General features: G+C 43.8%; 1 protein-coding gene across 2 annotated transcripts in view; it reads right to left on the bottom strand.

The window, feature by feature from the left end:
* The window catches only part of ACSL6 (acyl-CoA synthetase long chain family member 6), a 465,401-nt gene that overhangs the window by 106,054 nt on the left and 342,428 nt on the right, over positions 1-16,919 (bottom strand). For both annotated transcript variants that reach the window (XM_078653126.1, XM_078653125.1), the window contains exon 12: positions 14,282-14,416. In XM_078653126.1, coding sequence (XP_078509252.1) covers positions 14,282-14,416 — 135 coding nt within the window. The remainder of the gene's footprint in view (positions 1-14,281; positions 14,417-16,919) is intronic.

Below are 16,919 nucleotides of genomic sequence, written 5' to 3'. Positions count from 1 at the left end.
GTGCTTTAGAAGATATCACCATCAGAGAGAAGCACTAACTGTGCTACAGTGTGTGTCATCGCCACAGCTCAGCACTAACTCTACTAGAGTGTGTTGTCATCACAGCTCAAGATGGTACACAGCGTGTCATCATCACAGTTATAAACTACTGGTGTCACCATCACATCTCAGAGCTGACTTTGGAGCAGATAGCACCATCGCAGTTCAAAAGTAACCATGCTGCAGAATGCGCTAACCTTGGACCGTAGAAGGAAACCTGTAACAAAGCTAATTTGTGTTTATGCAAGCAAGTCTGTCTTCTTCAGCTGCAAGGCAAATCCTGCTACCACTAATGGGGTGCAGGTTATCTGAACCTCTGCAGGAGCCTCTGATTTTGCCCGCAGGTAGCCCAAGGTACGAGAATGTAGTCATCGTAGATCACCTCTTGGTGCCACAGAGTGACTATCAGAGGTAACCACTGAATGTGAAGGAGTGTGTCATTATAGCTCATCTCTAAAAACTACATCGTAGGCCCTGGCTTTTCACTTTTAGGCACAATCACGCAAGTCGCACTTGGTTGCAAGGATAGACCGCCTTCTCCGGGCATGCACAATGTTTTTTTAAACAACCTGTTTGTTTTTTCCTGGTTAGTGCATCATGTCTCATGCAATCTGTTACTCCCCTCCAGGACAATGACACACAGAAAAACACAGAATGGTGCAGAGAATGATATGGGGCAGGAGGAGCTAGGTCTTAGATGCAATGTATTAGAGGAATAAACAGGTGAACAAGATGCAGAAAAAACAAGCATTGACAGAGCCAACAGATCTGACATTGGCCGCCTTCCTTTTGGCCTTATCAATGATTGTTTTGTTTTTTCACGTTTTTTGCAAAACATTATTGCTGCAGAAGCTATCTGGGCCTCACCAGTTTAAAAAAAGTCTAAAAGCAAAAATAAGTTTTTGGTTTCAAAAAGCATACATTCCTACAGTAGTCCCTATAAATGAGTGGATCTACTTTGTGGGAGGATGTTTTTATTGTGAAAAAAACTGAATTCTTTCACTCACAATGAAGTTAGCCAATGACTATGCTGCTGCCTCACGCTGGATGATGTAGAGGGTGGATGAAACATTTTAATGACAGCAGACCAATGAAAGAAGAGGGCTTGCTGACATCACCTATAAGTAAGTCTTGTGGGTCAAATGAAACAGGGACAATTATCATGAGACTACAAGCACCTGTAATTCATGAGGGATCAATTCGGTGATGTCAAACGCATTAGCTTCTTCCTTGTCATGCAAGTGCTTCTGGTGCAAAGCACTGATTTTGAAGCAACACTAACAGCAAAGGGCAGCCCAGTAACTCTTGGGGAGCTGGGGTAAATACAATCACATTACTAAGTACCCAAGAAGGGATCATTTCTTATATGACGTGCAAAAATTGATTCCAGGATCTAATCAATATCATTTTATTCAATGAAGTGAGAAAAAGACTCCTTTCACAACCGGGCGTATACGTAAACAACTGTTTTTACCCGTAAAAACAAGGAACATAACACAAAATACATGAAATCGCAAAAAAAAATAAGGAGTTCAATACTGACTTTGAAGTGTACATGCACTGCAATTAATGGCACACTGATATCCTTTATGTATTGCTTTGCACAGGAATTATGACTTGGTCCTGTTATGGCAAGTAATAGCTCTCGACAAGGCCAGAGAGGGCTTCTTTCAGCTGCTGCTGTGAAAGGCAATGTGTCTTTTAATTAATGTGTGCAGTAGAAATGCTGATGAGTAGCCACTGTCAAATGGTCTTCCTGTGCACCTGCCTCCGTGGAGCTGTGTGGGTGTTATGCGTGGGGTGATATTTTCCAGACCTATCACAACACCAGGAAACCTTTAATCTTTGACTATGCCTGTGCGTCACCCATTTTATGTAACCCTGGGCATAGGACTACCCTACGCTCGTGGAGCGTGCGTAGTTTGCGCAACTAAGCGCTACGCGAATTGCAAGTAGCACAGTGCAAAAACGCAAAGAGGGCATTTTTTGCTTGCTCGCGGTCCTCAACGTCAAGTTGACGAGCAAAATAACATCCCGGCGAGACTTTTTCCTCGTTCAAGGATCAACAATATCAAGTTGCCGATCGCAAGTGTGGAAAATAAACCTCCCGGCGAGATTCTCAACGCGGGGAGGTCAGGTTTCTCATTGCGAATGGTCGCGTATGCTCGCGACGAGAAACTACCAGTCCGCGTTGAGAAAGCTGCAGCTCAAGTACAAATCTACTTGAGCGGCAAAAAACGACCACTTGCACTGTGGAAGATGCGGTTTGCAATGATTGCACAGTGGGGACAAGCATCCGGCACTGTGCAATCACTGCGAACAGCATTTTGCTCAGTGCACTATGCAGTTCGTGTAGCTTGCGTAGTGTGAAGTGCACTTCGCGTAGCTACTAAGCGAACTACCCCCAGGGTTAATTTTATGCAGCTCTTGGCAGTAACTTGCTTTTTGGGATTCTCTTTCTTTAGTGCTCGCCTGCACTCAACAGTGGGAATTTGATATGTATTGTAATCTGCATTGCAATATAATGCAACTCATCTCATGCAGAGCACATCCATTAAAACAAAAAGCACACTCGCCTAAAATAGCCCAGATCTCTTGGCTTAGCCAATCTTGGTAATTTATGGGAGTTTCAACTACTATTGAAGGCGGATCGGGCGACCAGTGGAGTCTGTGGGCATCCCAGAAATAATTTGTAATAGTTTGTGCGGGCTGCTAAGCATGGGTGATGTACAGACATCCACAGGGAAACACAAGTCAGTACACTTATTTGTCCAGTCCTGTAATCTCTGTGACTGCACATCTAAGGGCCTGAAGGACCAGAACTGCAAACTTCCTCATGACTCTTAGTGGTTAAAAATAGACGTTCTAAAGCACTGACACCCTCCTTGAACCAGACAAACAAGCAATTTATTAAAGCAGCACCCACAACCATGAGCCTCAGAAACACTACAAGTCTGCAAGCATACACTACTACATTTGATCCTGGAACAGTAGAAGTATGGCTTTTATTATATATTTTATGTGAGACATAATATTGGAATATGCAGTAAAATGGCAATAAAGGTTGTTAAAAAATTTTTTTAAAGTCTGCAAGCATCCACATCTCTGATTTCCCAAAATACACTAATATGCCAACAACAACATTTTTGAGTCACTTAAGTAGGATTTGAATGGCAGCACCCACATATATAGAGTTATCTCTACTGGATTCAGCTACTGTATAAAGGGCTGGTTGCGTGAATCCATGTGAGCGGAACCACAACAGATGTAATGAGTATAAATAGGGGAACTCAGCAAGGCTGTCCCATATCCCGGTTGTTGTTCACGTTAGCTCTTGAACCTTTGGCATGCAAAATACGACAACGTCACAATACTGCAGCACTTCAATTCTGGATGTGACCCATAAGTATATCATTATTTGCAGATGACATGGCTCTATATGTCCGCAACCCAGAATAAAATCTAATGCCCTTGCTAAGGGAACATGTTCAGTTCGAGAAGTACTCCGGACTAGGCATAAACTGGTCCAAGTCAATGATCATCCGTTTGACACCATGCACCAAACAGTTCCCGTTGGATTTCCCACTGCTTTGACAGTCAGACCCGGTTAAATATAACTAGGAATCTGGGTACACAGGGACCCAGAGCAGGTGGTCTGGGAGCTCTCTCTAAGTTAGAACACCAGGTGGCCCGTTGGATCCGATTACCAGTGTCATTGGCGGATCGCATTGCGATTACATTTTTTTTATCATATTTCTGCATTTTCTGTATTTATTCCTTACCATCCCTATCCCCCTTATGCAGCAATTCATTCAACAAATGCAATCACAAATGAATACACTTACTTGAGCAGGTCGCCAATCGTGAATTAGCCGGAAGGAGCCGACACGCCAATATGCCTAAGGGGAATTCAGAGTCCCGGATCTACAATTGTACTACCTGTGTGCTCAGGCACACTATGCACACTATTGGCTATACCCACATAACTACCTCCCACACATTGCGATTTAAACTAACATTACACACCCAATCCTACCCGCAGCCCTCATTCCGCAAGTAAACACAAGGGACACGCGCGCGTAGATAAATCCAGTCCAAAGCACTATAGCGGACTGGCGAGCATTGGGGCGACAAGCCCATAAGCTCCCACTCTATGCCCCAGCCCTTCCACTATCACAACATCTGGATATATCGTAACACAAGAACAGAGGGTGCGGACAATATTGTCTGACATCTGGTTGCGCACCATGGGCGACCTGTTCCATGAAGAACAATTCATTAAGCCCCCAGTCATTGAGAGCATCCCTTGGGCTTTGGTTATCTCACCCCCTCCCCGGCCCGCTCCTCCATTTGAGTGTTATCTGACCACCAGGGCTACTCCATCGCCAACATCGTGGCCCCCTAATGATGCGGTTTTGGCCTGGCGTAATCTGAAGATGAGAAGCCGCCCACAGCCATAAGGAATATCATTAACCCCTTACCTAGAGGGTTATCCAGCTGCAACATAACTGTCCCTAAGCCGTAAGTAAATCGTTAACCCCCTACCTACAGAGTTATCCTGCTGCAACATAACTGTCCCTATTGGCCTGGCATAGGTGAATAAGAGCGAGAACGGCCGCTGTGGGCGCCACAGCGACGTGGCCGCCAGTTTTAACTTTTTTCCCCCCAGATGAAATCTTCCTAATAATCCTACCAGAACTGTGCCTGACCTCAAGATGGTGTCTGGAATTCATTCGGTCCATGGTTTCTCCCCCCACCCAATCTAACAATCTCTAAGTACTCCTGATCTCCATCCGGAGAGCGGAGTCCAAACACTATGTCCGACGCCCGGTGGAGCTGCTCTGTTCAGCTATTGAGGAGATCGGCCTTGGTTCATCCTCTGACCGTCACCTACCCAGATGGACTTTGGGCACAGTTTTTCTCCCCATCTCCCTGTCTCAACCCCCCCCCCCCCATCGTATTTATGTAACTCTGCATTTTTCCTTGTCTCCTATCTATCTCTCGGTTCCCATTTAGCACTCCTTCTTTGTCCTACTTCCTTTACTCCTATCCCCTCTCCCCTGAATCTTTCCCATTGCCCGCTACACCGGCTATCCACCTGTCCTTTTGTGCCCTTTGACTAAGCACTCCTTCTCTCCTTGTTGGGGAAAGATCCAATATTTCTACTCTGGAGTCTCAGCAAACCCGCTGAGAGAGTCCACAGCGCCCAGGGAGCCACTCACAATTGAGGTATGGTATGGCACCCCTTGCCAAAGCACTCCCTCTCCCCTTTTTGGGGAAGGATCCAGTATGTCGGCCTTGGAGTCTCAGAGACCCCTCTGAGAGAGTCCACTGCGTATAGGGAGCCTCTCGCAACAGAGATGGGGAAATGATATCACTTCCCCTGGGATCACAGCTTACTGGACTTTGGACGCAGCTCTGACTCGTCTACCGGTTTGTGTCCCCGTCACCCCTACCTCCTCTTTCCATGCTGTGTCTCTCACCTTCTCTGTCTACCTCCCCTGCTCCTACCCCCCTCCTCCCCTGAATCTTTCCCCTTGCCTGCTTTTACCCTTACGTATATGTCCTTTTTGTTTGTCTCGACCTTACTTGTCACTATGTTGCCAGGCTCTAATAACTGTGTAACCTTTGTAACAATGTAACCTACAATTATGGTCCGATACTCATATAAAGCGCTCTGATTCCTCCGGGTCCAGCCAGCACTATATAAAACCTTTAAAATAAATAAATAAAATAAAATACAGCTGTGGCTGGCAATTAAAAACGTATACCCAACATTCCCTCGAGAACCTCTGACACTTTATACTCCGCAGACATTACTGAAAGCACCCACACATGCTCACCTCGTCGCAGCACAGCAAAAACAACACAGGCAAACCGAAAAAGCTTTAGAAAAATTGAATACCATATTAGACACACCACTATAAGTAGAGGACTGGGTTTTCTGCTGCTTGCTAACTAAGATGCTCACACCTAACCTCAACCTGTGCATTATTTAATTAAAATGTTCGCAGCAAACATATTACACTCCAATGCAATTGCACAGATATATTCTTCGTGAGAATGATAAATGTACATGCTGCGCAACCGCATGTAACGTGGATATGCCCCACAATAAAACAATACTGGGATGAGGTGATGAGAGTACTGAGTGATATGCTTGCAGAGCCACTAACTAATACTCCACATCTCTGTCTACTGGCATTGTTAAAAGTTAAATCACTATCAAGCCGCAGGCCGATATCCATTGCTCTTCTACTGGCCAAACAACGTGTTGCAATGAAATGGGGTAAGAGGAAAGCTCCCAATGTTAAGGACTGGATAACGAACTTGGTATACTGCAAAGAGCAGCTAACGACATATGCAGAGGAACTACCAGCGGCCTCACGACCAAAGGATATCTCGGGTCTATTGAGGCAATATTTACAAGCACAATCTGTGGTTTAGGAGGAGTGGGGTAGGTTGGGATCGATTGCATGTTGTCCACTGTTATGGGTATGAATCGAGCATTTGAGCAGATCTTGTACAGGATGCTACTGTCTTAAATTCTCAAGATTTATAATAACATACAGTGAACGTAATAATGGGGCAAAGTTTATACATATATGAAACATGTTAATTTGTATAATCACAACAAAAAACAAGCATTTGCAATGCAATAGGTCTCGCATTAGGAAAGTTTGAGCTATTGGTATTGTAAATGACAAATTTTGTATTTATGTGTTGGTTTTGAAAATAGCTAAATTAATAGCTTCGTCATTTACAATGCCAATAGTTTTAACTTTCGCAAATGTGACACCTATAGCATTTGTAATGCAATATGTGTTGTATTTACGTGACTTAGATGTATTGATATTACAAATAACAATGGCTTTTAATTTTTTTAAATAATTAATACTTAAATAAAAGTTATTGTAATTTATTATGCAATAGCTTAATTTTTTGTAAATAACTTTTGTTAAGAATATGTTCAGTGTATTTTATTGTGACGAAAATCCAAGAACAGAGGTGAAATATTAACATCTTTTTGTGACATTTGTAATAAAGCTTGAAATATTGAGAGAACATATTTGCACCAGTTGTTGTTGAATGGTTGCACAGATTGATGCTGTGGTGGGGCTGAGTGATGTGGTGGCGACGATTGATGCTGTGGCGTTCAGTGATGTTGTGGTAGCGCATAGTGATGTTGTTGTGCCACTGAGTGATGCTGTGGTGGTGCTGAGTGAGGCTGTGGTGATGCGATAGATAGAGTGAGTGCGATAGATAGATAGAGGGAGGGCGATAGATAGATAGAGGGAGGGCGATAGATAGACAGATAGAGTGAGGTAGGGCGATAGATAGACAGATAGAGTGAGGGAGGGAGATAGACAGAGTGAGGGAGGGCAATAGATACATAGAGTGAGGGAGTGCAATAGATATATAGAGTGAGGGAGGGCGATAGAGTGAGTGAGGGCGATAGAGTGAGGGCGGTAGAGTGGTAGAGTGAGGGCGGTAGAGTGAGGAGGGTAGAGTGTTAGAGTGAGGGCGGTAGAGTGAGGGCGGTAGAGTGAGGGCGGTAGAGTGAGGGCGGTAGAGTGGTAGAGTATGGGCAGTAGAGTGAGGGCGGTAGAGTGGTAGAGTGAGGGCGGTAGAGTGAGGGTGTGAGAGTGGTAGAGTGAGGGCGGTAGAGTGGTAGAGTGAGGGCGGTAGAGTGGTAGAGTGAGGCCGGTAGAGTGGCAGATTTAGGGCGGTAGAGTGAGGGTGGTAGAGTGAGGGCGGTAGAGTGGTAGAGTGAGGGCGGTAGAGTGAGGGCGGTAGAGTGGTTGAGGAAAATGTTGCTATTTTGACAGTATTGCTCATAAAATAACACATAGTATATTTGCAGATGTGCAGAGTGTGATGTTATTTATTACCATTATTGAGTGTGTGGCTGTTGAGGCTTCATATTCATGAAGCATCTAGTAAGTCATGATGTACCTTCCCTTCCCCAACAATGGTAACAAGTAGCTTAATATACTCTTCACGTCTGCACGTCTGGATAACACAAAGCAAATTAACATAACAAAAGCATGACAGAGCTACTACAGTACAACACAAAAATAACACAATGCAATAATGGAGCATGAAACACAGCTGAAAATCAATGGAGGACACCACCCAAACACAATGTAACAAAACAAGTATGCACAATTATTCTTGCCACACGTTACCACCTCTGAAAATCTGCTTTCATAATACGGTGGTAAAAGATGTTTGCACCAAGCGCTGCCTTAACTTGCAACGAAGGGCATGAAATAGGACCAATCAGGATTGTATTAGGGTTTTGCCCAGTGTTCTTTGTCATCATCAGGAAGAGCATTAGTGAAATAAAATTCGGGCTGTACAATACAGTAAACTAAATGAGATACACAGAGAGGGTGTTTTGCCACCCACATTGATTTTCTAGTCACAAAAGAATTGTCTGCCATTCAATATCTGAGAAAAATGTTGCTATTTTGACAGTGTTGCTTGTAAAATAACACATAGTATATTTGCAGATGTGCAGAGTGTGATATGTTATTTATTACCATTATTGAGTGTGTCGCTGTTGAAGCTTCATATTCATGAAGCATCTAGTAAGTCATGATGTACCTTCACTTCCCCAACAATGGTAATATGTAGCTTAATATACTCTTCACATATGCATGTATAGTTTAATTAATTTTAATACATTATGTATTTCTTTTAACCAATGTCATTAAACTAAATGAGAATGTAAGGGGTTAAATGTGTGTAGTACAGTAGAACCACATTGAAGAAGCCCCCTTATTATAAGGAGAGTTGTTTTCCTGTGTAAAGTTATTGTTACTTTTATTTTGTGACACAGTGAAAAGTTTTTTTCTAATGGCACTTTTGTAATAAACGACAAGAAGGAATAGCCTGCAGGGTAAAACTAATACCAAGATCAGGCAAAACCAGTGACTGCAAGTTGGACATTTTTGTCAAAAGTACATAATTATAAGCTATACAAAAAGTGTCATCAATAACTAGAAGATGAATATGGAGGGGCAAGGATTGTGTCTGGCATAAATTGCATTTATTTGGCTAAATTAGTCAATTGCCTTAAAGAGGTGCATTAAGTGAATGTAACATTTGTAAATGTCTGGTCTGGTTTAAGTCCCTGCATGTGGGGAAAGCCTTCAAGGTAGCGCTGGGAGGGGGGCTGGACAACCATGCTAGCATTCCGATTCACGAGCAGATGGTCCTGTTTATGACCTGCGGAGCACGTGAAGTGGCTGCTGGCAAATGGCTTTGATGTTCTTGTCTTCCTTTGTGGGAGGGGTAGGGGGAGCGAATTGCTGTGCACTCGCCTGGCTCTCACATGAACTGTATGTGACCCGTAGTGGGTAGAGTTTTCGGTACTTTTGCAACACGTCTCAGTCCATGGTAGCAGTAGTAAATGACGCCAAGAAGCACGAAAACAAGCAACCAGGCGCAAGCAAAGGCAGAGCGCGTGTATATGTTTTGTCCTGCGTGCGTGCAGACACGGAAGGAGACAGATTAGTGTGAACATGAGGATAGGTGGCAGGACAGAGTGCAGGGCACAGGGACAGGCACGGCGAGTCAAAAACATGAGGATAGATGGCAGGACAGAGTGCAGGGAGAGTGAAAGGCACGGCGAGGCAAGAACATGAGGATAGGTGGCAGGACAGAGTACGGCACTGTTGTGTGTTAAGGCGGCAAAAGCAAATGAAGATAGTTGGCAGGACAGGGTGCGGGGCAAAGGGACAGGCACGGCGAGTCAAGAACATGAGGATAGGTGGCCGGACAGAGTGTGGGGCAGAGGGACAGACACGGCGAGTCAAGAACATGAGGAAGGTGGCCGGACAGAGTGCAGGGCACAAGGACAGGCACGGCGAGTCAAAAACATGAGGATAGATGGCAGGAAAGAGTGCGGGCAGAGGGACAGGCCCGGCGAGTCAAGAACATGAGGATAGGTGGCCGGACAGAGTGTGGGGCAGAGAGACAGGCACGGCGAGTCAAGAACATCAGGATAGGTGGCCGGACAGAGTGTGGAACAGAGGGACAGGCACGGCGAGTCAAGAACATGAGGAGAGGTAGCCGGACAAAGTGTGGGGCAGAGGGACAGGCACAGCGAGTCAAGAACATGAGGATAGGTGGCCGGACAGAGTGTGGGGCAGAGGGACAGGCACGGCGAGTCAAGAACATGAGGATTAGTGGCAGGACAGAGTGCGGGGCAGATGAAAGGCGCGGCGAGGCAAGAACATGAGGATAGGTGGCAGGACAGAGTGCGCTACTGTTGTGTTTTGAGGCAGCAAAAGCTAAGAAAAGGAAAGCAAATACCATGCGGCACAGAATAAAACATGAGGGACTTAATAAAGACAAAAAAGGAGCAAGCAACCAGACGCAAGCAAAGGTAGAGCTATGCATATGTTTAGGTGGCCGGACATAGTGCGGGCAGAGGGACAGGCACACCGAGTCAAGAACATGAGGATAAGTGGCAGGACAGAGTGTGGGGCAGAGGGACAGGCATGGCGAGGCAAGAACATGAGGATAGGTGGCAGGACAGAGTGTGGGGCAGAGGGACAGGCATGGCGAGGCAAGAACATGAGGATAAGTGGCAGGACAGAGTGTGGGGCAGAGGGACAGGCATGGCGAGGCAAAACATGAGGATAGGTGGCCGGACAGAGTGTGGGACAGAGGGACAGGCACGGCGATTCAAGAACATAAGGATAGGCGGCCGGACAGAGTGTGGAGCAGAGGGACAGGCACGGCGAGTCAAGAACATGAGGATAGGTGGCCGGACAAAGTGTGGGGCAGAGGGACAGGCACGGCGAGTCAAGAACATGAGGATTAGTGGCAGGACAGAGTGCGCTACTGTTGTGTTTTGAGGCAGCAAAAGCTAAGAAAAGGAAAGTAAATACCATGCGGCACAGAATAAAACACAAGGGACCTAATAAAGACAAAAAGGGAGCGAGCAACCAGACGCAAGCAAAGGTAGAGCGCATGCATATGTTTTACAAGAAGGAGACAAGCCAGTCAGAGGCAGGACAAGTCGAGACAAAGAATTAAAATTAGTTGCAGGACAATAAATGAAAAGGCAAGATTGGAATAAAGGATTTTAAATGGGGAAAGAACACGTGAAGGTAAAATAAAATGAAGGTACAGACAAGAAACTTTGAAGGACAAGCTCTCGGCATTGCGTGGCGGGAGGGCGGGGGAGCGGCGTTCCTTTGAAGTCGGAAGGGTGGGAGGGAACGTTAGAAGGACAAGCTCTCGGCATTGCGGGGGGCGGGGGAGCAGGGGAGAGGCGTTCCTTTGAAGTCGGAAGGGTGGGAGGGAACGAGCATATGGGGTGTGAGCGATAACGAAAGTAAGAGGGGGAGCAGGAAGTGAGGCCGAGCCTGCGCTGGCGAAGCTTCGCGCTTGAATGCCTCACATGCACTGGGCATAATCCGCACTCCAAAACCTCTTGGTAGGATTTGCTGGCGGGCCTCTATATCTCTCGCCAGCAATGCGCAAGCACATTGGCAGGCGAGACCTAAAAAAAGGATGCAGATATGGGGGCAGATTTATCATGGCGTTGAGTCACCCTTGTGCCACGCAAGGGCTACACAACTACAATGTAAGCTATATCAAGCCACGCAAACCCACCGTGTGTAGCCCTGAGTGGCTTGATAAATCTAGAGTAACGCAACGCAGCGCAGACAGCTGCATTGGGTTACTGTGCCCCAGGGAGGTGGTGCATGGGTAGAGTGTGAATATGGATCAGTTTCTGTTTGGGGTCGAGTCGATTTTGTTTTCGGTACCGAAGGAGCCAAACCGATTTTGGCTTTTGGAACCGGAGTGGTTGGAGCCGACGAAGCGGCGTCTCCGCTCAGTGTGTAACCAGAAGGTTTTGGACATGCTTTTGGTGCCGAGCCCAAGATCGGGAAGCCGAAGCTATAGTTTGGGGCTGACCATGGACAGATTGCCCGGAAGTCTTTTGTTTTGTGGAAACTCAAAGTTTTGGTGTGGGCAGGTGAGGAGTTTGAATCCTCAAAGCACATTGATTCAGCGGCAGATCGTGCATCTCCAGATCGATCCCCAGCTGGGAATCTGATTCTTGGACTGAAAAGCTTCCCTCTTTTTAGGCCGTCGAGGTCTCAAGTTCTTCCTCTTCCTATTCGATGTCTTCCTTTCCAAAGATATCGGGCGCCTCCTCGATTTCGTGTCTCTGCATTTCTCTGCAACATGCCCGTCGGTCCCGAAGGGTCTTTTTCGATTGAGACGATCGGCAGGCCTCACAGTCTTCTTCCCTGTGCTTGGGGGATAATCACAGATTGCAGACCAGGTGAAGGTAGGTCCACAAGTATGGCCCAAATGGGCTAGGCCTGAAGGCCGTGATTGCAGCGTTTCAATCCAACAAATCAAAGTCTTCCGAACTTTGACACATAAGAAAGGCAACATGTTCGAAACAATACCAACGAGGTTAAGAGTGGATTACACACTGTAAGGATACTGGAAATGGTCCCGGACCACATTGCAGTAATACACGCCCGAACCAACGGCAACAATAAAACAATCTAACAATGGAGTCAATGCCCATTCACATTATTATCAAGAGGAGGAGTCACCTACCTTGATACTCAAAAGACTTCTTCGAAGAAAAACAACTTGCACACATCCAGACCCAACACTAAATGGCATGTAGTATGCACACCATGTGTATCTACAGCCAGACATGCCTCAAACTTGGGTTTTTCAAAATACCACCTGGATCCCTGTTTAGGAATTGTTAGTAACCTAAAAACAAGGATAACATTTCAACTATGTATTAAATGGGGATATGTGGAGCTACAAAAACCTGTTTCTTCACATTCAAATACTGGTGCATTGAGCTACATTTTCTTGTAACACCAGCCGATATGAAGGCAAACCTTATAGAGTTAAGTCAGAGTATTAGTTTACGTAACAAACACAAGTGATTGCGTTTTAATAACTTTTGATCTGTCTGAGCTAGAAACTATTTTTGTTTTGTCAAAAATCTGCAAACTGTGCAGAAGATGATGCATTACATGGCAAGTGTGGCAACTCCATAAGTATGCAGAAAATGCAGTGAACTCAGAATCACATAATTCCAGTAGCCCTGGCACCAAGTCTTACTGAGTCATCAGGTGTCATTGACTTTCAATTGGTCATTTTGTATTGAGGTACAGGAGAAGTAGGGCTGGAACAAACCAAACACATCAGATGTCCAGGAAAACACATTTCTGTGCCCAGGGGGCTACTAATTCCATAGTAAACCCAACACAGAGCGCATCACTGGGCTATGGAGGGGAAAGAGGGGGCTCGTTTCAATCTGCCTGCAAGTGTACTCCTTACCAAAACCGAATCATAGACATGGTTGACAGACTAGAACACCACATACTTCAACCACAGAAGCTGGAGGAAGAATAATCTCTAAGCATAAATAGCCAGTCATGAAAATTAAGCCTGGAAGGGCATGTCTAGGACTCTTTTCTTCTATCAATATGCACTACAACTTCAAACCACGAGGTAAAAGCTGGTCGCATTTCAGTCTTCAAACCAATAGTAGTAAAAATGAAAGTAAATTATGAGTCTGTAGTTAGTGGTAGGGCAAGTTTAGAAGAAGGCTAAGCTGAAACGAATGCATTACTACACTGTTGACACAGCATACCTCCTAAAATGAAGATACCCCGCCACAGCCTATTGATGTACCTGGAATAATTAGTCCCATGCCTTTTTGCTAACCTGATAAGACTACAAGAATATACAGAGCTTTGTTTCATAATGAAGAAACTACAACTACAGAATTCAAGTTCTTCAGCACTGAAACTATTCTGTTGTATCCAGCACATAGCTCCCATCCCACACAATCTTCCATGAGGACCTTCAAACCTTTGCACCTTTTCCATCTTGATTGATACTCGATAGAATGGCTGTCAACAACCTGAAATCTTATTTTGCCAAACCAAATGCTAAGCACCAGATGTTCAGTAACACCACACGCTCACATACACATTTCTTATTGAGCATTTAGCATTTTCCTCTTGTTTGTATTCCCATTTTATTTATTTATTTTATTCATTTAGTTCGGGTTAGCGACCTTGAGGTGTGGCAGATAGGCATGCAGATGAAAGCTGAACTGAGAGCTGCAGTTAGCATTGACCAGCACCTGCCTCACATGGTTATTAATACATTTCCTGCTTTCACAACAAGTGGTGGCCACCTAGTTGTCACAATTAGCTGTGAAACTCACCTTGTCATACATCCTGTTCAAAAGTCTCGGAACAACTGGGAAAATTGTTGGCTGCAGCGCTTTCATATCATCAGAAAGCAGGCGAATATCTCCTTGGAAGAATCCAATGCGCCCTCCGTGGCAGTACACAACAGACTAACAAAGTAAAAGAAGTGTATTACTCTTTCTTGTACATTTGTAGTAGGAAGTATAGTAGCATTATCAATTCCTAAAATATCCGGATTAATAAAGATGCCTTAGAATCCCAAGATACATTATATGTTTGCCTATCTGACATCTGTGTTTGATGTGCATGGTAAAAATGGCATCACTGCTGGAGGAAATCCCAGTAAGTCCCAGTATGTGCTAAAGGTTTTTTAAAATACATAACCCTTGGGCTACTTATATGAAATATGGTTGAGAAAGCTTTTCCTATTTTAAATGCGTTCGATATGAAAACATTAATTGAATAAGCAAAGACTGAATAAATAGAAAATTAACCTGCTACCTAATCAGGTCTCAGAGCTGAATTATGATTATGTTGCACATGGTTTGCAATTACAAGTGGCAAGGTCTTATTGCGCAAGTCTGCAAACCCTGTTAAATTTCGACAGTTTAATCGTGCTGTAATTTAATAACTGAAAAATTCTGGTAAATGCTTGCACCAAAGAAATTTTGAACACCTCAATGTCGGATTTTATCAGGTACTGTTATTATCGTATTCGACATAAGCTGGTAATAATGGGGTAGCTGTGGCATAAACAATGGGAAATGAGGAAATCTGAGCACTGTTCCTTGTACTGATAACAGTGAATCGGCATTAAAAGAATTGAACTTTGAATGTTTAGCACAAATGATGTTATGAGCCTCCACATTTTTTCCAATAAAAAAGTGATAGAATGGCGTCCCATATTATTCTTTTACTAGGAAGCTAGGTGTTATACTTCACAGGCCCTGCTTCATTGTTTCTTACCCAGGTTCATGCAGTTCTCCTGGAACATATTCCACAAGAGTTTTCTGAAACTGTCATGCAATACGCAGGGTAATAAAGTACAGTGCATTTGTCAACCAATCAGAATCGCGGAATCAAACATTTTCGGAATTGTCTCAAACAAAGAAAAGAACAACATAAATAGACTGTGAAATTACTGCATTTTTTTCTATAAACAATGCTTAGTGTAAATCATTTTCAGAAATTATTGTAGGCATTTTGATGAATGAATTATACGAAAAATGAGCAATCGTGTGTTCTGTATTACTGGGATCTGATTGAAAACGTGCCGCTTTACTGAGATCAGTGTCAGTGTGTGGAGGCATCTATTTTAACCAAGACAAGCAAAGGTGTTCTAAACAATGAATATTGTTTTGTAATATGCTGTCGTAAACTAAGCTATGTTACGGTGATCTTTAGTTTCTCCAACTCTGGAAACCTCTCGAGTAGTTCTCTGTTCAGCTAATTGAATTCGAAGATGCACCAATGCAGAGAGCCTCGGGATGAGTTGATTAAAAGCTAATGTTTTAGTGACTTCATGAAGACATTCACCACTAACAACTTTCTTTCAAGCAATTAAGAAAACTCAAGCATTCACACAGCTACGAACCTGCTTAGGTGGTGATAACAAGCGCAATGTTGGAAGACATCACAACACAAGTTGACACCAGGGCAATTTATTATGGCTTCTAAAAGGCGAAGTAGACTTCTTTAGTGTGTATGTATAAAGGAAAGCCCTTTTACAAAGACACTAGAGGGCTGATATAGCTATGAACCACTGCATGACATGATCTCATTTTCTGAAGCTTGCATTAATTCAAGCCACTGAATTTTTCACAAAATGTGTCTCAAAAGTGAGGGAAAATAACTATGATGCAAAACAAAAAACAATGAAAACATAAAAACATAGTTTTCTCCCAGTTCCAGCACTTCTCAAATCTTGAATCAGACTTAATGTGTCTTTCTTCTGCCCAAAATATGATTTGGGACCAGTCAATATACCTTCTGGGATGACATTTTGACCTTGTACAAAAAGCCTTTTCAAGCCTTCAGTCTCTGCTTTTGAGCCTAACCACAAAATCCTCTTTGACCACTGCTCCGTGGCGAGGTCTCGCACTAATTCTTTCCCTTCAGGCAGAGGATTAAACCCAGCCATTTATGTTTAGACTACTAAATTGTGTATTTGCTTTCCTTCCGCCTGATCTATGTGCTGACCTGGCACAGCCCCTTGTGTAAACGGACTGTCAGTCAGTCAGTCAGTCAAACTGGTCTTTATTGGGCTATAGGCCATAAAAGCACAGAGAAAGATAAGAACAAAATACGGTAATATTCCAGACAAATATTACATGATTCTCAAATTTCACATATTATCTAAAAATCATAATCAAAAAACAATTTTCGTGAAACAAAATTAGATAAAATTCCATTTAGTGGACCATGCCGAGAAAACTAATTCATGCAAAAAAAGCTCATATGATTTAGTTTGGGTTAAAAAAAATATATATCTTAAAAGTATTATCAAATTTCGAAATTGCACACATTAACATTTAAAACATCCTTTAAGATTCTAATCTTCTGATGTAAAAGACGATTTTATATAATTAAGCATCGCATGACAGATTTCTAGTGATCCTAAAGATTGCCGGAATGTTAACCCTTCCTTATACT

The sequence above is a fragment of the Lissotriton helveticus genome, chromosome 7 (genome assembly GCF_964261635.1).
Source record: "Lissotriton helveticus chromosome 7, aLisHel1.1, whole genome shotgun sequence".
In the NCBI taxonomy this organism is placed as follows: Eukaryota; Metazoa; Chordata; class Amphibia; order Caudata; family Salamandridae; genus Lissotriton; species Lissotriton helveticus.
This window is presented reverse-complemented; position numbering and strand designations above follow the sequence as displayed.